Consider the following 20884-nt stretch of genomic DNA (forward strand, 5'->3'; position numbering starts at 1 on the left):
TCATGAGCTTCTTCAAAGCAGAAATAGTCTGCTAGTGAGTGCCTGCTGGCAGCTTTTCTCTCTCTAACTCAATGCATGAGTTAAAACCTTCACGATTCAGAGCTGAGTCTTGCTCCCTATTTATCGGTTTGTTGGTTTCATGCAGCATCCAAGGGTCAGTGGTGGGACATGCTGTGCACAGAGGAAGGATCTGCTGCTCTTGGCCCACGTGAATTGCTGAGAAGGGGAGGCAGAAACCAGCACAAGGGAAAAACTGAATTGAAGGCACCGTAACCTCAAAAAGCAGGCATGGAAGGATGAGACAGTGTGGCAGCCAGAGGACATGAGATTGGACATATCCAAGAGCACTGCACCCAAAGGCAGGCAGGAAAACAGAAAGCAAGTGCCAGGGACACATGGAATTAATAGCCAAATTCTGGAAAGCACCTGGGGAAGGGTTGGGCATTGCCAAAGCCCCGGGGTTAAGAAGGGTGGGACACCCTCATCATCAAAGCTATTCTCAGCTCCGCTCTGCACCAATCTGCCTGATGGCAGTCATGCTCTGTGCTACCAGGGAAGCTGAGAGTGGATCATCAATGTTCTACCATCCTACAGCAACCACGAAAGTAGCACAGGGGCCACACTCACCCTTCAGTATCCCTGTTTCTCATGTGAAGCTGCTTGCACAGGGACATAAGCGTTTTGGGCTCTGGCTGCATGGAAATCGGTGCAAAGGACACTTCCCACATCCAGCTCCCCATGGACAAGTCCATGTGATGCACAAGCACTAAAACTGCATACAACATTTCTCACAGCTAATCAGTGTTGTGGATCCACTGATTTGTGGTTCTGCTGTGTGAATCCAAATGGGTGAATTATTTAATATTTTTCCATGGCCATCACGACTATAAACCACTTTACAAATTAAACCCACGCTGCCAGGAGCTAAGGTTTTCAACAAAGAGGTGGTGTTACAGAGGGCTGTGAGAGAAAACTTGTTTAACTGACAAAGAAGAGTAAGACATAAGGGTTACAGAAAGCAAGAGAAATTATTTATCTTCGTCTCTGTTACCAGAGATCCAGAGCTCACTTCACACAGGCTGTGTGCAGGTCTGTCACGCTGGTACCATCTGCAAGGCTTTGGGGACTGGGAAGAGCTGGAGGGTGGTGGTGGCATCTCTGCCTGCACAGAGGCCAGGCACATGCTCCTGGGGCACATAGGAATCAATTCATTTCTGGACTGGTCCTTGGCAGGCAGCACTGAAGAGCAGCCCAGGAGCAGAGGGGTCACCCGTCCGGCCCTGACCCGCAGCAGTGACAGTGTTCACTGCAGTGACAGTCCTGTCCCCAGAACCCTTCAGCACGACTCCTGCGAGAGCTGCACAGAGCGATGTGTCCCTGTCCTCCAGAATGAGTTATCACATCTATGCAGAGCAAACAGTGCAGGCATTTATTCCTCCTCCAGATGGAGAGATCTGCATTTGCGGTGGACATTAAAATTGTAGCAAAGAAAAAAAAGAAAAACTGTGCTGCAGCCATAAACCTCCTTCCCTCAGCCGGAGAGCACACAGTGCTTGTGGGGCAGTAGAAGGGATGTTGTCCAGCCCATAAGAGACAAGAGGGAGCAAAGGGATTGTCCTCTGAGAGGTCTCTCTACACTGCAGGGAGAACAAGCATTTAGCTCTTCCTGCGCCTGACATCCCTGTGCAGAAAATGCACCAAAGCATTTGTAAATGTGCTGGCAAGCATCACCTCAACCCCCCGTTGCTTTTTCCTGGCTACAAAATGAACATCTTCAGTCACAGATCAGGGTTGAGCATTTTGCAGGTAGAAAAGAACACTGTTTCCCAGCTTGGTGCCAGCAGCTCATGGTGTGGCCCTGTGCCCAGCTGCATTTTGGGGACGGGCTGCTCCCTCCGTTCCTCTGCCCCATGGCATCCCCTTTCCCCTGGGAGGTGAGAACAGCCTGTCCTGCAGCCCTGTGCCCAAGACCTCATCGATGACTGGAATAAATCCCCATGCCCTGGTGCAGGAATGGACTTCCAAATCCATTTACAAATGCCCATTGTTAAGGGAAGGCTGTAAAGGAGGGAAGGTATTCTTTCATGTATTAATTACATGTCAAGTCATTTGCTCTAGAACTACACCGGGAGCACATGAAGAATTACTGCATTAATTAGAGAGCAAATGACCCCTAACTCTTAACAGTGGTCTCCGAGCTTTGGCAGCCATTTGTTAACAGCAATGAAAAGCACCAGATTTCATTACAGAACACAACAACGAAAGAGCGCACATTCAGGGCTCCAGTATTCCCCTGCCAGAGCACAGGGAAGTTATTTGTCCCACTGAAATCAGGAAGAGCTGCTGTACATAATGCTCCTGGCATCTCATCTGTTTGATTTTGGGACCAAGATCTTTTTCCTCCAGCGCAAATATCGGTAGTGTGCTGTCAATGAGGAACATCAGAGTAATGACCAGGGGCAGCTTTCACTCCTCTGCATCTCTTCCAAAGCCAGAGACCCAGCAGCCTGTGCATTCTTAATTGACAGAATTAGGAAGCTTATTTGAAGAATACTTGAGTCCTCAGAGTCTAATTTCCTGCTGTATAAATAATACATCAGCAACAGCAGTCTTCAGGAAAATAAATAAATAAATAAATAAAAATAAAAACTAAGAAGCCCAGATGAATATTCTAGCTTCCATCACACTGTGAAAATCCTTTGCAGAGGTTTTTCACAATAGCCCCCAACTGTATTGTACCATTTCTCACCTCGTCTGATTTAACGAAGAGGATAGGAGCTGAAAATTACACATGCGGGCCTTGCTGCTGCAGGCGTGATCACACCTTTTGATGAGCGCTGCCTCTCCAGAATAAACGCTCCAGCCTCCCAGTTCAAACCCTCCCGCTGTACATCCAGTGAAGCCACCACCAGCATCACCAGGAGCCTCCCCAGCCCTACCCGGTGGGTGGTGAAAGGGCCCGTGATGGCAAAGCACCACAAATCTCCCACCTGAACCCAACCTCCGCACCTCCAGCTCATCCCCACTACTGCCTTTCCCTCCCTGGGCAGCCTCGGGTTTGGCACAGCTCCAGGAGATCAAATAGCAAGTGCTTATGTTATTAAAAGCCACGTCGCTATACATACATATTCATGGGTGGGGAGAGGATGGGAGCTGCACAAGCATCTATAATTTTGGCAGACTGCAACTTTTTAGGGCTGAATTTGCAACTTCAAACTCCCTCACCGGGTCCCGGGTGTAACGTCCGTCCAGCGTATCAGACTGGAGAGCACAGCTCTGGTCTCGCTGGACCAGTCCTCGCCCCAGCACCATCCCATGTTCTCCTGCTTCTTCCTCAGATCATTTTGCACCACTTTAGCAAAGCTGTACGCAGAGGCTGACACCTGAACTTATTCTGATTTGCTCAGCACTGGGACAGCTATGTTTTTATTTTACTCTTGCTTTGGCCCCCACTCTGATCTTCAGACACTGCTGGGAAATGCAGGGAAAGCAGCTGCATCTTTGCCCATCTTTGCTGGGCAGCACTGAGCTCCTGGTGCTGTGGATGGAGCCATCACAGCCACAACACAAGGAAGGAGCTGCAGCATTCGGGTGTTCAGGGGTTAGCTTTCCTGTCTGCAGGGCTCCCATGGACCAAGAAGCAAACAGGCCTCTGAAAGGCTAAAACAAATTGAAAAGAGGAGCTCCAGGACTTCATTGAAAGTGTTTCCGCAGCACAAATATTTGTACTCCTCTGATGTGGGATTTACAAGCACACACTCAGCTCTGTCAGGGAAACCCTGCAAACATGAGCGAGGTCTCTGTGTACTTACCACTTGCTCCTGTCTTCCTCTGTCTCTCTGGTGTTCTCTCTTGTGTTGGCTGTGTTTTGTGTGCCTGAAGTGGGGAAATGTCGTTTCTGGCAAGCAAGCAAGATAATGGATGCTCTCACTAGAGGCAAAGAGACCCAGGAGGTGGGGAACACACAGGAGAGCTGCTCACAGGCTGCCCCTTCGCTTCCCCACAGCACACAGGGCTGGAGAGGTATCACAGCCCACGCAAAGCCCCCACGTCCTACAAAGGGATACCTGGGCACCCTGAGCCCCTGCTGATAATGTACCCAGAGATGTGAAGCGGTGTGGAGACCCCAGCCCTGGCCATAGGCTGTGGCTGCCCTGCTACAGGCAGCTCCACGGGAATCTCTGCTGCCTGCACAGTCATTTCCTTCAGCTCCTCTCCACAGGCAGCCCCCATGGTTTTGCAGGAGTTCCCTTGTTCTCACATGATGGGCAGAGTAAAAGGAAAGGCTGTGGCAAATGGAGTTGTTCCTTTCCCCACACTCTGCCTCCAAGCACCACAGCATCGTCTCCGCCCGGGAGAGATGAAATCTGGAGCAAATGCTGCAGACAAAGGGGCCTGTTTGAAACAGCGCTGCCAATAAATAATTCATGGGAGAGAAGTGGTGAGTCTCAGGGGAGCCAGCCCAGGGATCTGTGAATCTGGATGAGTTTGCAGTGCTTTAATTATGCAAATTGACAAATGTCTCTACACTGAGAATTTCTGCTAGTCCTGCAAAAGAGCAAGAGCTGGAAAATGGCACAAATTTCCCAAGGCTGCGTGCCTAGCCAGCTGCCAGCCACAGCTGGCAGGGTGAATCTCACCTAGGCCCCTCCAGAGGTAGCTCTGCTCCTTTGAAGGGCTCCAGTAGGATCCATGCAGTAGAGTACAGTGCCTTGGCACCTTCAGCTGCCCTACATACCTATGGCCCCACTCTTGCACCAGCACCCTTTGCTCCCAGGATGAGCCACCTCAGGGAGTGGGAATGAAGAGCCAGATCAGGGCTCTTGTGGGGTCACAGATTATGAATTATCATCAGATAACTTCAGCAAGGACAGCTGGGGATCCCCAAAAGACCTTTCCCTCTGGCCACAGCCCAGGCACTGGGCTCCCCGGTGCTGGTCCCAAGCCCTGCATCAGCCAAGCCAAACACCCAAAGGATGCAGGACCTGCAGCCCCTGCTGAAGGATGGATGCTCCGATGCTCCCTTGTGCCCAGGTGGATGCAGAGTGGGTCCATCATGGCTTGATGAAGCCTTTGACTTTTGTCACATGGAGCTTTTAGAAAGCTGAGCCTTACTCAGCCCGTCAATGGGCCAGGCAGAAATAGGGCAGAAAGAAACTGAATACAGGGCACTGGGGGCTGGAAATCTCCTGAGCTCATGTGGGGTGCATAGAAATCAGCTCCATTACAGAACAGGAGTCCCCCAGGACTCCAGCACTGCCTCCTTGTTCCTGTGCACAACATATTGTTTATCACCAGAGCAGGTTAATTTGGTGCCTGATCCAGCCTCATTACGATCAGAAGCAGAACTGGGCAGAGTCTGCTGAGAGCAAGAGGGTGGTCACAGTGAGTCCCATCAGGGAAAAGTTCATCCTGGACTTTTGGCCATGAGCAAGAGGAGGAACCTGAAGCCACTGACATTGTTGTCCTCCCACCTCTCCTGGGTGGGACACAGCACCCTCCTGCTGTGCCACAGACTGGCCAGTTATGGACCCCAATTTCCCTTTGCAAAGTATTCATCAGATAGTTATAATTTCCCCACTACATTATCAGCAGTTGGTTTCACTTCTGAAAACCAACTTTTCTTCTGTTTTGATGAAAAATATTTGATTTTCTCTAAGCAGCCCTCCGTTACCTAAACCCAGACACTTCCCTTGAAAAATTAACACCGTTTCTGAATTATTTTTGTGCCTGTCTCTTTGGAAGAGAGTGGGAGAAGAAAGGAAGGGAAGTGTATCATTGAAAAAAAAATTGGAAAATGTCAATGCAAACAGTATTTTATGCAGAAATGCCTGGTTTGATTGAAAATCCATTTTCTCACAAAATAAATTTTTCATGAAAACTGTGTCAGAGCCAAATCCAAACAGGAACAACCTGGAGCAGAGACAAGCCACCTCATTCCCGTGATGCAGATTTATACCAGGCTGCCTGGAAGCAGGAGCTGGTGGCAGATGTCTTGACCTGTCAGGTGCAGAAAAAAGGGCTTGAACATCCCAACCCCAGTGCAAAGCGGGGAACCACGTGGCTCTATTTTTTGATGAAAGTTCTTCACAGCACCTTGTCAGCCTGAGCATCATGTTGCTGGGTGCTCTGCTGCCTCCTTAAGCAAACCGTTCATCTTCCTTCACATTTTTGACAGCCTGATGGTGGGGCAGGATGAGGGCAATGGTTGAGGTGAAATGTAAAGTCTGTTCAGGGGTGATCTGCTCTGCTACAACCCAAGCTGACAAAACTCAAAGCAGGAACAGTGGGGGACCTCTGTGGTTCTCAGGATCCTGCTGTTTCTCAGGTTCTCCATCCCTGGAAGTGATGGGAAAGATGGCACCCAGAAGTATCATACTCCACTCCAGAGCTGCAGAGCAACTCATATGAGGTTTATCCCAATGCACCCATCAGACTGTGGATGGGAAAGCTGCTCGTGACTGCCAGCCCTCCGGGCTGCATCAGCAGCATGTGACACAGCTTGGTTTGCAAATGCCTGCAGAGCTGTTCAATCCAAGCAGGACAAGCAACTGGCCCTTCAGGGGACTCGGAATACTCTAGCACCACCTCTGTCCTGGAGGCAGGCCGCTGGACGCTGGATGGTGTACGCTGAACCCCTCCATTTCTCAGACACTTTCCCTCAGGAGTTTGCTAAGTGAGGTGATGGTGTGTTAAAGACTCATCACTCACCATGGGTTCAGTGCTCACATCAGTCACAGAATCACAGAATCACAGAATCAATCACAGAATGGTTGGGGTTGGAAGGGACCCCTGGAGATCATCTAGTCCAATTCCCTGCTCATGCAGGGTCACAGAGCAGATCACATGGGGTCAGTCCAGGCAGGTTTGAATGTCTCAGAGAAGGAGACTCCACACCCGCTCTGGGCAGCCTGGGCCAGGCTCTGGCACCTCAAAGGAAAGAAATTTCTCATCTTCAGATGGAACCTCCTGTGTTTCAGTCTCTGCCTGTTGGCCCTCACCCTGCTGTTGGGCACCACTGAATAGAGTTTGGTTTCATCACTGAGAAGAGTCTGGTACAGTCACCCGACCAGGAGCTGCTGTCTTGGAGTCTCAGGCTCTGCCGTCTGTCTGTCCTGCACATCGCATGGGTGGTTCTGTGCCAGGACCAGTGCAGGGCAAAAGCACCCACCTCCCAGCACCCCACACAGTCACTGGAGCTGCTGCTCGCATGGAAAACAAGGAATGAAAAACAAGAACTTCCTATGAGAAACCTGTTCTGGCCACAATCCCCTTCCTGATGAACAGCTCCCATGTACAGTGGGTTATTTCCTCCAAGCAAAGGTTTGGATGCCGCACTGCACCAGCAGCCCCGGGATAGCCTGCAGCACACAGGAGCCTCGGCTGGACTTGGGTAATTCTCGGGTAGATTTTTGGGTATGTCTTCAGGTCTCTGCACTCCCATTCTCTGCCACAGTCACCAGCTCTGGGAACACGCCAACTCCAGCCACCCTTCAGGCTCCCTTGTCATAGAAGTTGCACTCCAGGATCAGAGCTGAGACCTCCCCTGTGCCAGGACACACATCCCCGCATGCAGAGAGCAGCAGAAAGCACAAATGGGCCAAGAGCTTCTCACCATGGCACGTCCAGTCCTAGAACTGCCATAAGGGCAGAGGAGCGTTGTATGGTCTTACTGCAGAGCCAAACTTTGCCCTGAAACCAGGTGGAGACGCAGGGCTCCTGGCTGGCCTGAGCCCTGCTTTTGTTGCACTGTAGGACTGAGTCCATGACAGTGGCCAAAATTCCTTGGGGCCACTTTTGCAGGGCTGCACTGCAAGCTCTGGCTTTTCTGCAGCACAGCTGGTGAGTCCATTCCCCTCCTCGTTGGGGAAGAGGCTGTAAGGATCTCTGCCAGGTCCCTGGGTGAGCACTGCCTGATTTTGCAGCTCTCTTTTTGGGCAGCTTGGCCAGGTGGAGAGAGAAAGCTGTATCTGACCTTGAGTGGGGATCAGAGGTCAGCGCAAACTTGCTTCATTTGACATAGCCCAAAGAAGCAAAGGCCCCATTATCTTCTGCCTCAGCACTGGAGACAGACAGCAGCGTCTTAAAACAGGATTCTCTCATCAATCATTTATTGGATTTATGCAGCTTCACTTAGGAACCTGATTTATATTTCCTCTCAATTTACTGCATTTGAATTGTTTGCAAATAGGCACGTGAATCATCGGTTGGAGCAGAAAAAAAAGCTATTTTCAAGCTTCATTTAGGCCGTTCGAAGCATTAATTTTTAGTTGCAGAGGCTATTTTTTGCTAAATTGTTTTTTAGATCTTGTCTACCTTGTGCTGGGTTATAAATTTAGTGCTGCTGGAGCAAAAATGATCAGAATTGGATTTTTCAGCCTTCCGAGGCAGGTGCAAGGGCCCCATTCTGTGCTGGGTTGCACTGCGGCATCAGAGAAGACAATTTGGCTCTTGCTGTTGAGACAGAAATACCCATCCTCCCCCCCAGCACAATTTAGCGCAAGCTCTTGAGGACAAACTGAACCCCTGTGCACATTCTTCTGTCTTTCTTTGGCATCAGGACTGGCTTTTTCCTTCAAGCATATTCTGAATCCTTAAGGCACCCTCCAAGGCCATCTTTCGTTTTGGAAAATCACCTTTGAATCTAGCACAGGAAAAGCCTTCAACTCAGCTGTTTTAAAGGTGAACTTGTTTCAGGGCCACAGCATCCCAGCAGCACGTGTGGGCAGCTGGTGGATGATGTTTTATTTAAACACAAAGGCATGAGAATCCAGCTCATTTCAAACAAATCCTTCAGTGGGAAAATATGCACATATTTTTGACACAAATCTGTCCGTGGCTCCATTAATTCTCTGCCAAAGAGCTTTACCTGCTGAAGCAGATGATAATTCAGCAATGTAAACAGAGCCTTTTAATTTCATTTTGGGATCACGAATGGAAACAAACTGATTAACAAAAGCAAGGTAAACAATGGTTCTGTCTCTTCATGTTAATATTAATATCCACCTAGTATTGATGCTGTTCCCCCAGGAGCCTGTGTCAACACAGAGAGCTGGGTGCTGCAATGCCAGCACATCGTATTGAGCCCTTCACACCCAAGGACAAGGTTCAGCACCAGGAAGATGGATTTTCCAGTTTGCACAAGGGGAGAGCACCTTCTCCATGGTGAGGTACACCAGCAGAGAGGGAAATGCACCCCTTTGGCTTCTGCTGCCTTCCAGGGAGCTCCATCTCCTCATGACCAGAGGCTGCCACACCATCCCTGGGGTCCGCATCCTTGTGTTCCCAGTGCTAACACTGCAAGGGAGGGAGGTGAATCACAGAATCACAGAAAGGTTGGGGTTGGAAGGGACCTCTGGAGATCATACAGTCCAACCCACCTGCTAAAGCAGGTTCACCAGAGCAGCTCACACAGGAAGGTGTCCAGGCGGGTTTGAATGTCTCCAGAGAAGGAGACTCCACACCCATTCTGGGCAGCCTGGTCCAGGCTCTGGCACTCCTAAAGTAAAGAAGCTTCTCCTCATATTCAGACAGAACCTCCTGTGCTTCAGCCTGTGCCCATTGCCCCTCATCCTGTTGTTGGGCACTGCTGAACAGAGTCTGGTCCATCCTCTGACACTCACCCTGACATACTTACAAACACTGATGAGATCCCCTCTCAGCTTCTCTTCTCCAGGCTGAACAGACTCAGCTCTCTCAGTCACTTTTCATAAGACAGGTGCTCTAGGACCTTAATCATCTTCGTAGCCTGCCGCTGGACTCCCTTCAGTAATTCCTTGTCCTTCTTAAACTGGGGATCCCAGAACTAGACACAGACTCCAGATGTGGCCTCACCAGGGCAGAGGGAGAGGAACAACCTTCCTCGTCCTGCTGGTCACACTCTTCTAAATGCACCGCAGGGTACTCTTGGCCTTCTTGGCCACAAGGGCACATTGTTGACTCACAGTCAACCTGTCGTCAACCAGAACTCCCAAGTCCTTCTCTGCAGAGCTGCTTTTCACCTGGCAGGTGAACCTTCAGGCATCCCAAGGGTTTTGTTCAAGGGCAAGGGGAACGGATAAACCTGTGACACCACAGGGTCCCTGGCAGCAGCCGAGAGTGGCAGCCCCAGCCTAAATGCTGTCATGTGTGTTTTGCATAATGCTCCAGCAAGGCAGAAAACAAGCAGTGCTTGGGAGGTGCCATAGCACGTATAAATGTGTTGGTAATCTGCTGTAAATTATTTAAGTGCAAGCTTGGGGGACTGCTAAAATGTTATCCCAGCTTGAGCAAGTGCAGAGAGAGGTGTCCAGAACTCTTAGTCAGGACACCTCCACCCACATTGCAAACCCAGGACAGACCATGCACCCATCATCCGCAGTAGCACAGGGAAGGGTTGGGTCTCTCCCAGGGTCAGCAGGGCACAATGGAACTGGGGACAGGGGTACATTACAGCTGCTACTTCTCCACACCACCTGATAGAACAAAAGCATATTCAAGCAATAAAAAATAGCCAAGACGTGGCCCCTGCCTGTGCAGCAACTCCACCACATCCAACTAGCTGGAATTGGTCCCATGCTGAGATGCACAGAGGGGTGGCAGATGGCTTGTAGTAAAAGTGTCACTGGCTCCTGGGGAAGGGAAAGGGCTGCAGAACAAAGTACAGAGATCATGCCCAAGTCACAGGCTGAATTGAATCTTGATTAAGTTTGTGTGCCATTCCAGCTTCCAGAGAAGAGTGGTCTAGAAGAAGGCAGCAAAGTTTTGGTGCCATAAACACAGCTTTTACTTGATTTACTTTTCAAAGGATTACAGAATCACATAATCATGGAACGCTTGGGGTTGGAAGGGACCTTTGGAGATCATCTAGTCCAACCCACTTGCTAATGAAGGGTCACCAGAGCAGATCACACAGGAGTGTGTCCAGGCAGGTTTGAATGTCTCAGAGAAGGAGACTCCACACGCGCTCTGGGCAGCCTGGGCCAGGCTCTGGCACTTCCCAGCAAACAAGTTTCTCCTCATGTTCAGATGGAGCCTCCTGTGTTTCAATCTGTGCCCGTTGCCCCTCACCCTGGCGCTGGGCACCACTGAACAGAGTCTGGTCCATCCTCTGACACCCACCCTGAGATATTGATCCCATTGATCAGATCCCTCTCAGCTTCTCTTCTCCAGCTCAACAACCCCAGCTCTCTCAGTCTGTTCTTGTCAGAAAGATGCTCCAGACCCCTTAGCATCTTTGTAGTTCTCCATTGGATTTCCCCCAGTAATTCCTTGTTCTTCTTAAACTGGGGAGCCCAGAACTGGACCCAGTACAGCAGATGTGGATTCATCAGGACAGAGTAGAGGGGCAGGAACTGAACGTGCTGCTCTTCCTAATGCAGCCCGGGTACCATTGGCCTCTTGGCCACAAGGGGACACTGGTGGCTCATGGTCACCCTGTTGTCAACCAGAACTCCCAAGTCCTTCTCTGCAGAGCTGCTTTCCAGCAGGTCAACCCCAGCCTGTACTGGTGCCTAGGATTATTCCTCCCCAGGTGCAGGACCTTACACTTGCCCTTGTTTAATTTCATTAGATTCTTCTCTGCCCAGTTTAAGCTAAACACATCTGCTCTTTAACTCTTTGCTTTGGCAAATGATAGGTTGGACCTCTGGAAGGGACTGGCACATGTAGGTAACTGCAGGGACAGAGTAGGTGAGCATCTTCTAACACCTCTCAACCCAGTATTAGTCACAAGCACCATTATGCAAGCACTGTTTTGGAGAATGCAAACACTGGCATCAGAGGGTGCCATCTCCACTGGTGACACCTCAGGAAGCCCTGAACAAAGGGCTCATGCCCAGCCTGGTGTGTTTGGGGACAAGAAGGAGAACAGAATCCTGCAGGTCTTGTAGCAAGGTGGTAGCTGCTTACAGGAGATCAAGGAGGTGAGAGAATGGCCCAACATTCACACCAGGCTTTGCTGGGCCAGGAAATTAAGAAGGTGATGTGTAGACCAAGAATTTGCTGAGATCACTTATACAGATATCTACACATATCCTAAAGACCATGACACTTTGTATCCAAATGACAGATTTGACTGGCTGTTGTAGACCACTTGCTAAATCCTGGGGCACTCCAAGATGCTGGAGATGTCAAGCTATTTGCTGACCTGGGTCAGAAACCTGGGAGAGATCAGCATACCACATTCCTGCTTAAACTGTGGCAAGTTGAGGTGAGGGGACAACACATTCTTGGTGGAAGCACTGAGGAAATATGTGGAAATAAAAAACAGGGTGAGTGTTGAAGTACAGAGCTATAAGACAACACAAGAGCTTTGTAATGAGGGGACTATGAAACTATGAAAAATAAGAGTTCTAGGAAGGTAATTTAGACATTGTGTAATAACACAGTAACCACTTGTGTGCTCATTTGTTGCAACTTGATTTGAATTCCAGGGTTGTCAAGAATATTAAATAAACAATGATTCCTGAAATACTCTTATTGTAAGTTCTTTGTGAAGTACCATAAACCTCCCTGTTGCAGGATGTGTTGGTAAGGAGAGGGAAATGCCAGTTCAAACTGCAAGAGGACACCAAGGACCTCCTGTGGTGTGTTATCTGCAAACTGTCACAATATGTTCTTATGACTGAAGTTCAATTACCTCTTGCAAGAAGAGGTAAATGGGTTGAAAATCAGCACTTAAGGGTCCCTTTTTGTTCATCAAAGAGGTTTCTTCCCAAATCAGTTTAAGAGCACTTTGTTAGTGGGCTTGCAGATGCTCAATGGCTACTGTCAAGACCCCAATATAAGGAAGCTCCAACAGTAGCTGAATAAAAAGATCCTTGATATGATGTCTGTGGTGTGGATGTCCCCAGGACATCTTTAGATCTTGTCAGCCCAGTCAGGCTCCTGGTGCCTCCACTCCCATTGTGTCCAGAAGGACATGCTGGGATGGGTGGTTGTGGTGGAGCAGAGGCCAGAGGGATTAATCCAGATTGAGAGCGAGAAACAGAGCTGGGTTTGCTGGTTGGTGTCACCTATGTGATATGTTCTGTTAACTCTTTGTAATGGGATTATGAAGGCTGACATTAGGACGATCCCTTTGTATTTAGTGAAATCAGCCAAACTTTTATTCTTCTAACCCCCATCAAGAGGCAGGTGTGACCTCCAGGCCAAGCGGTCCCATGGTGATGGTGGCTTGCTAAAGGCACTTGGTGATCCAGTCAGACCAGCTCCTGCCCCAGCACACACAATGAGTCTGGGGATCTGGGGCAGACACTTGTCACTATCTTCCAAGAGGCGTTTGTCAACTGGTAACATCAGATGTCGTGACTATAAATGTCCTTGGGAGGAGACAGCCAGGCCCCTGCAGCCTGGACACAGAGCGAGTTGCCGTTCCCATCACACTCACAACAAAACTTCCTTCTGATAGATCAGAGCACAACAAACTAGGAAAGCCAATTTAACTATTATTTGGGAGCTTTTGTTTAAAAATAATTCATCCTGTTTCAGAATATTTGCAATGTTTTACGCTACTTATGTTCGCTGTGTGATTTATATACGTTTCACCAAGCAGCTGCATGGTCTGTCTGTCTTTGAAAACTAAGCAGTTGGCACCAATGTACTGTGGATTTTCACAGGCACAAACACAGAATAAACCAACCAGAAAAAAAAATCACCATGGGATGCTTTATTGTGATTGTAGAAAACTGTTAAAAAAATTGAAAAGACAGATAAAAGATCTCAAGTTTCTAAAAGTTAAAACCCTGTTCTTGCAATGCTGAAGCAGCTCTGATTCTGGGTCTTAGCTGGGTCTTAGTTGATCCTGTGAACCCTTTTTAATATATATATTTTTTTATTTATTTATTTTTTTTTTTTATACAAGACCTGGCATATTGAACCAGGACAAAGATCATCAGAGCTTTCATCCTGTCTCTGACACAGCCAGCAGCCTCCACTTCAGTAAGAGTAGGAGGAATAGGGCAGGAACATGATAACACTTCCCCTGACACACTGTCAGAGGTTATAGTCAGTGACTTGGAGAATTCCAAAATCCATCCACTTTATGGCCACCAATGGATCCTGGAAATCCAGTTTGCCTTTCCTCTCTTTAAACTCACACTTTCTTTTGACTCCCACAGCATCCTGGGGCAAAGATTTCCAGAAGTGATGGATGTGCTCTGAGACTCCAGACTCATCATTTTACTGAGTGCTGCCAGTGTTAAAAATAGTGACTAATTACTGTCTGCCCATCTGCCCTGCCTCACCCATTGCTTTGGAGACCTTTGTGTAAAAGGTCTCTAAAAGTGTAACAACCTCTACACGGGTCCTTCCTCATCCAAGACCTATTTGTACCTCTGGTCATCCTGGCTGCCCTTCGCACAGGCTTTTCCTTTACTACAGCATCTTTTCTGAGGCAGGACAACAAGATAGATATGGATTATTCAAAACACGGACAATACCATGGGCTTATTACATATATATTAAAAAATCTTCTCTCTTAGTGGCATAAAATCTTTGCGCATTCAAAACAAATTGATTCCTTGTTAACATTAAAAAGTGATCTCAGTTTTCAATGCACGAACAAAGTTGCTGTAAAATTCTTGTACACGCAAGTTGACATTTCCAAACAAAGCGGTATAAAATTAGCCTCATGCTCCCAGCCGCAGGGAATTACGAAGGCTTTTCTAAAGCATTTAACTGCTTGAGGAGACAAAGTCCCAATAAATCTGCAAACTCTGATGATGGAATATGGTCAAATCAAAGGCCCTTGGCTCTCTCGCTGGGAGACTCCTCAGTGCATCAGAAAGCTGAGTTTGTTGCTCAGCAAATGTGTCAGTATCATTCCTACAGCAAAGTTTTTCCTTGGGCTTTGGCACTGCTTTTCAATATGGATGAGCACTTTAAGGACTAACCTTAAAAAATAAACTTCTTCAGAAGAAAGTCTCTATGGAAAAGCTGGGAAACTGCTGAGAAACTAATTAAAGAAACAAGCACAAAACAACCACTTTAGCAGCACAAGCCTGTAAGAGGAAAAGAAACCGCAGATCCACAACATGAAAAGAAATAAAACTAATTTAAATTTTAAAAATGTCTTTTTTTTTTTTTCCTCAATTGCTTTGTGCTTACCCTGATTTCTCTGCACATAACAGCCCCTGGCCACAGCTCAGTCCCTGCCATTTCACACACACATTGGCCCTCCTCTGCAAAGCTGGGTTTGAAGCAGATCTGTGCTCGTTTGGACCACTAGATCCTCCAGCAAGGTTACAAACAGTGTTTGGGGCAATTCACGTGCCTTTACTGAGAATCTTCTTCCTCTAGACCTGCAGTCCCCTGCAATCCTTTGCAGGGCAAGGGATGGAGTCCAGAAGCTTGGTCACTGATATTCAGCAAATGCATGTGTCATGTTTCTTAGAGATATGGGTTAGTGCCAGAGTTAGGTTAATGGTTGGGCTCGATGATCTTGAGGGTCTTTTCCAACCCAAATGATTCTGTGATTCTGTGGGGTGAGCAGAGGGGTCTGGCCATGCAGGAGATAGGTCAGGGAACTGAAGGGTGAATAAACCCTCCCCAAGGCAGCATCCCTTCCTAGTTCACAGTCACTGGCTGGAAAGGCCTAGGAGACAACCATGTTCTTCAATCTCCTGCATTGCAGAGACAATAATACTACCTGGATTTAATTCTGTTTCAAGCTCAGAGTTGATCAAGAGAGAAATGCAAAACCTGTCCACTGAACCCTCCAGTAACACCAGACCTGCCACTCGCCTTGGCACAGAGGGTCCTGTTCTTATGAAACAAGACGGGCTTTAGCTCCAGTTCCTGACACCAACCCTTATCTAGCCTCTTCCAACCAGCCTGAAGAGCCCTTTTCACTCAGATGTTGTCTTCCATGTGGGCCTTAGCAGCTGTGAGCCACTCCAGCAGGCAGCCAACTCAAAGACAGGTATCGGAGCTGGGGTTGGTGCAGACATGGTGGGCATGGGATCCACAGCTCTGTGCAAGACCCTCTGAAGATGACCACGGGAAGGAAGCCTGTCCCAGGTCTGATCTCCTTCATGGTGTTGGTGTGACCTTGTCCCCTGGTTTGGAATCCCTCAGGGTGCCTTCTGCCTCCTCTGGCTCACACTGTCTGCATTCCTGGTGCCACTTGGCTCAGCTGACTTCAGCCAGAGGAACATACAGACCCAAACCTTAGAACAGCAGTGCACCCCAGCCAGCACCATCATGCGGTATCTTCCCAGAGTAGAAGCCGCACAAGCACAGCAACATGGTAGGAACCATGTGTTGAGGCTGTGGTCTGACAGCCCTCCCAGGAGGCACAGCACTTTTCACTGGCACGACCCATGCAAAGGCTGGTCCCGATCTCCACGAGCCCCATCACAAGCACCAGTTGTGGACGGCAGGGCAGGTTGCTGGGAGGCAGCTGCAGCTCTGGTCTCTGGTCTCTGCTGAGGAGAATGGGCTGTGTGGGGTCAGTGGCGTTTCCAGCCATTTCACAGCCTGAGCCTCACACTCAGAAATTGCAGCAAGATGAGAAAGGTCGAGCACTAAGAGTCCTTGATGTAATTCTTTGCAAAACCACTCTGCAACCTAAAAACACTCAGCCTGCTATTTAAAGAGGGGACTTTCCCAGGAGACAAGCTTGGTGCAGAGAATAGGAGAGGAAGGAGTTATTATATTAGTCTTCCTATACATTGTCTAGGAGAGCTTTGCTGCTGGCATAGCCCTGGCCTGGCTTTGCCTGAAACTCATGGAAATGTCTGAAATGTGTGTTGCAGACTCTGTGGAGGGGTAAACTTCTGCAGAAAGTGTTGCTGAGTACTGAAAAGGAGAAGAACAAGCAGTGCCTGCTTGGAGGTATTGTGCAGACCCAAGTGTCTGTCAGCTGGAGTAGGAACAAGCTCCTGGTGAAGGGAGATATGGACCTGAGCTCCCTCCAGCTGAGCTCAGGTTCACTGATGCTTTCTGCACCAGCCACGATGTTGTTGGTGCCTCTACTCACTGCTGCTCCCCTTGCTGATGGGGACAATGGGAAGAGCTCAACATGGGACCATCTACATAGGGACATGGACAGCAGGGCAGGTAAAGCTCAGAGTCACCATGTGCCTTGGGAAGGAGATAGGTAGCAAGAAGCTCAGGATAGAAGGACAGTAGCACCAACCTCTTATGGGTGGACCGTGGGTGTGTGAGTGTCATTCCCCCTGGGATGGAGGTTTTGTATAATCTGAGCCCATTTGGTCTAAAATCAAACACTTGCCCAGCTGCCCTGGTTTTGCCTCCATTCAGATGTCTGCAAAGCTATCACCTCTGCACCTTCATGCCTCTGCTTGCCCCCTGCAGACAGGGAACTGCAGCCCAGCCTGTCCACTGGTGGCCAGTGAGGACAATGGCAGCAGAGGGAGGGTCAGGTAACAGGAAGGGGTCCTGGCCTTCCTGGGAGACCAAGGGTAGGTCATCCACTCACTGATGTTTGCCTCAGACAGCATCTGAAATCTCAGCAAATTGTCCTGAGCCAAAGAAGAGGTGTTGATCACCTCCAACCCTGCTCATATGTTCCACTTCCCCACCCCTAGTGCTACGAAAATACTGATTTTTCACTTTGCCTGTGTTTTTGCAGTGAAAGGGAACATTTCTGCAGAACTCAGGGAGCTCAGTGTGAACAAAGGAAGAGGAATCAGCAGAACCAGAGGGATTTCCATGAGACAGAATTGCAGGGCAGGGAAAGAAGAGGGACAAACTTCTGTGCACATGTAAATCTGCCTTTGCTTTATGCCATGTGTGCAGTTCCTTCTATGACTCTGCAATTTAGGCACCCACTACTTAAAACTGGAAATTCAAACTGTCACTGCCATGAATGCAGGGCCAGTGAAGGACTCATGGTTCTAGAACAACATCCCAGGATAACCATGTCCATCAGGCTACTGGGAAATTCTCCTGCACCTACCAGAGCTCCCAGTGATGAAACAAAACAGGAGGACCTGCTAACCCATCAGTCTGATCCTGCAGTCCACATGGCAGAGGAAAGGGCAGTCACGCTCCAAGAACAAAACTGAGGAGTGACAACTGGCTTGGGAGGGAGCAGCAGGTGGCTGAGCACATGCCAGGGCAAACCCTGGTCCCTGCAAGTTGGAGGCAGGTCCCAGGTCAGTCCTGGTCCAAGTCTTGGTGCTGCTCTCCCTTGTCATTGGCATGTTATTCTATTATCCTCATTATCCTAGGCTCAGTTGGCTTTTCTTTGCCAGCAGGACAAATAAGCTGAGACGCTGGGCTACTAAGAGGAGATGCATCCCAGCAGGACTGTCAGGGATGCACAGTGCCAGTGTGCAGGGTCATTGTCTTGCTGGCTTGGTCCCCTGGTTTGGCCATAGTCTCCAGCTCTCTTAGGAGATATATGGCTGTCGAGGTTTTGATTGTGGGGTGACAAGAGAACCACGGCAGATGTATTGTTAACCTCCTCTCCCCCCCGCTTCCCCCTTCAGCCCCTTCCTCTCCCCACTTCCCGCTAAGGACAGGCGATTGGGAGAGAAAGAAGGACAGGGAGAAGAAAGTTAGAAAAATTAAGAATGTTTTACTAATGCTACTAATAAGAACAGAGAAAATAATACAAAATATACAAAACCAATCTTGAAAGTCCCAGCAACTGCAGAGCCGGCACCCAAAGTCCTGGACTGGACTCTGCAGCCAACCGGAGCTGGATTCAGTCTGTCACTGGCCTCAGTTCACAGGGACGACTAGGTCCTCTCCTAATGTTGTCCACAAGGAAAAGGGATGAGATCCTCGTGATCTCACACTTTTATATGAGGTATTCACATGAATGGGATGTTCTACTCTGTTTGTCAGTTTCTCGGTCACCTGTTTCTCGTTGCCCCTCTTGCAAGAGGTGCATCCATTGTCATCAATAACTTCGCATTCCACTGCTATATTTACCAAAACATGTATCTGGTTTTCCAGGAAAATGCAGCTAATACGAAGGCTTTAGCTGACAGGCAAATTCACTAAAAGAGAAACTTGTTTTTAACAAAACCAGGTCAATGGCCCTGACATGTCTTCTTTCTGACCTCTTCTGGAGAATAATATTTCCCTCCCTTTGGAGAGAAAGGATGTGTATGACTAAAGCCAGTTCATCTTTATTTTAACTACAGAATCACAGAGTGTCAGGGGTTGAAGGGCCCTGGAAAGCTCATCCAATGCAATCCCCCCATGGAGCAGGAACACCCAGATGAGGTTACACAGGAAGGTGTCCAGGCGGGTTGGAATGTCTGCACAGAAGGAGACTCCACAACCCCCCTGGGCAGCCTGGGCCAGGCTCTGACACCCTCACCCCAAACAAGTTTCTTCTCCTATTTATGTGGAACCTCCTGTGTTCCAGTTTGCACCCATTGCCCCTTGTCCTACCATTGGTTGTCACCAAGTAGAATCTGGCTTTATCCTCCTGACACTGACCCTTTATATATTTATAAATATTAATGAGGTTGCCCCTCAGTCTCCTCTTCTCCAAGCTAAAGCGACCTAGCTCCTCCAGCCTTTCTTCATAAGGAAGATGCTCTATTTTAACCATTTCAACTACCTCCTTTTAAGGCCTGGGCCCAGGCATTAGCTACACCTTGAAATCCCAGTGAGAGAGTGGAGGCTGCAGGCATGGCCTCCTTCCAGGTTGGGAGGAAAGAGGGTTGAAATCTTCTCCATCCTGTGCACCCAGCGCTGGCATTGAGCGGCCGATAACTGCAGAGGAAGGAGGGAGAGAGGCTGCTGTCCAGGCAGAGGGTGGGATGGGAGAGCGGCTGGCACAGGGACAGACAGCTTTTCACAGAGAGGAATAAAGTGAAACAAAACTTCATTGTCCATGTCCAAACAGACCAGATCCAGCTCTCCCTGTTCCCTAGTCCTGCAAATTTGCCAGGGCATGTCCAAAACAATAACTGCTCATCAAAATGGCAGCATTCAGACAGTGTCATAGCTCGTCACAAGTGCTGGAGTTGAATGCCAGCAATAAATGTCATCACAGATCGGTGGCCTCTGCAAATCCAGGAGGGAATTGGCCCATATCGCAACACAAGGAAGGCAGGACTGCAGTGTCGCTCCAGTGCAAAACCATCCCAAGTGAGTCGGAGAGAGGAACAAGCCTGGGCACAGCTGGGGGATCAGCTCTCAGTGAAGAGGGGGAGCAGTGGCAAAGACCCTAAAACAACACCAACAGCCAGGAAAAATGGTGTGAGCTTGAAGACACATAGTCTGCGTCTCCTCTAAAAGGAAGCCAAGGAAGTGACCTGATAACAGCACCCAAGCATTTTCAGGGAAGAAAACTACCAGGTACTCAAAGGCTCTTTAATCTAGAAGAGAACGGCAAAGCAAGATCCAGTGGCTTAAGGTTACAGCCAGAGAATTCAAATTAGAAATGAGTCACAGTGATTAACCACAACCACGAACAGCAGAGGGAAACAGCAGATCTTCCACCTACTGGTGCCTTCAAAGTCAGAGTGTCCAGAATACAAGCTGCATTCCCACACTCAATTTTGCAGGTATAGCAGGGCCGAAGGCCTGTACCAGCCCGCAGTGCATCACTCCTGAGCCTTACCAGTGGGAAACACGAGTTCTTGCTCTCTTACAGAGCTCCTGCTGATACACACAGCCTTGGCATAGAGGCAGACAAGGCTCTGGACCTGCCCTTGCAAGTATTTCCTGTTCTCCCACCACCTGTCTGAGGGACCCCACTTAGAAACTCACTCTCCTGCTCCAGGGCCTGAAAAACAGATGAGAAATGAACCAAAAAATATTTACATTGTTGCAGAATATATTGCCAAAATTAAAGGAATTCCAGCTGAAGAAGTTATAGAAGTGACTACACAGAATGCACTGAAAGTATTCCCCAAACTTAGTAACCTTCTTCGGATATAGACTTAGAAATATGTAATATTGCAGAAACTAT

The 20884-nt window shown here is 48.7% G+C and overlaps 1 protein-coding gene across 1 annotated transcript in view; it reads right to left on the reverse strand.

The window, feature by feature from the left end:
- The window catches only part of RTN4R (reticulon 4 receptor), a gene marked incomplete at its 5' end in the record, with an annotated part of 44676 nt that extends 26527 nt beyond the window's left edge, over positions 1–18149 (reverse strand). The window contains 2 exon segments of the mRNA XM_080355561.1: positions 17949–17975; positions 17978–18149. Of these exon segments, the coding sequence (XP_080211687.1) occupies positions 17949–17975; positions 17978–18149 (199 nt within the window).
- Between the last annotated feature and the right edge of the window lie 2735 nt (positions 18150–20884).

Source organism: Nesoenas mayeri (assembly GCF_963082525.1).
Source record: "Nesoenas mayeri genome assembly, chromosome: 17".
Lineage (NCBI taxonomy): Eukaryota > Metazoa > Chordata > Aves > Columbiformes > Columbidae > Nesoenas > Nesoenas mayeri.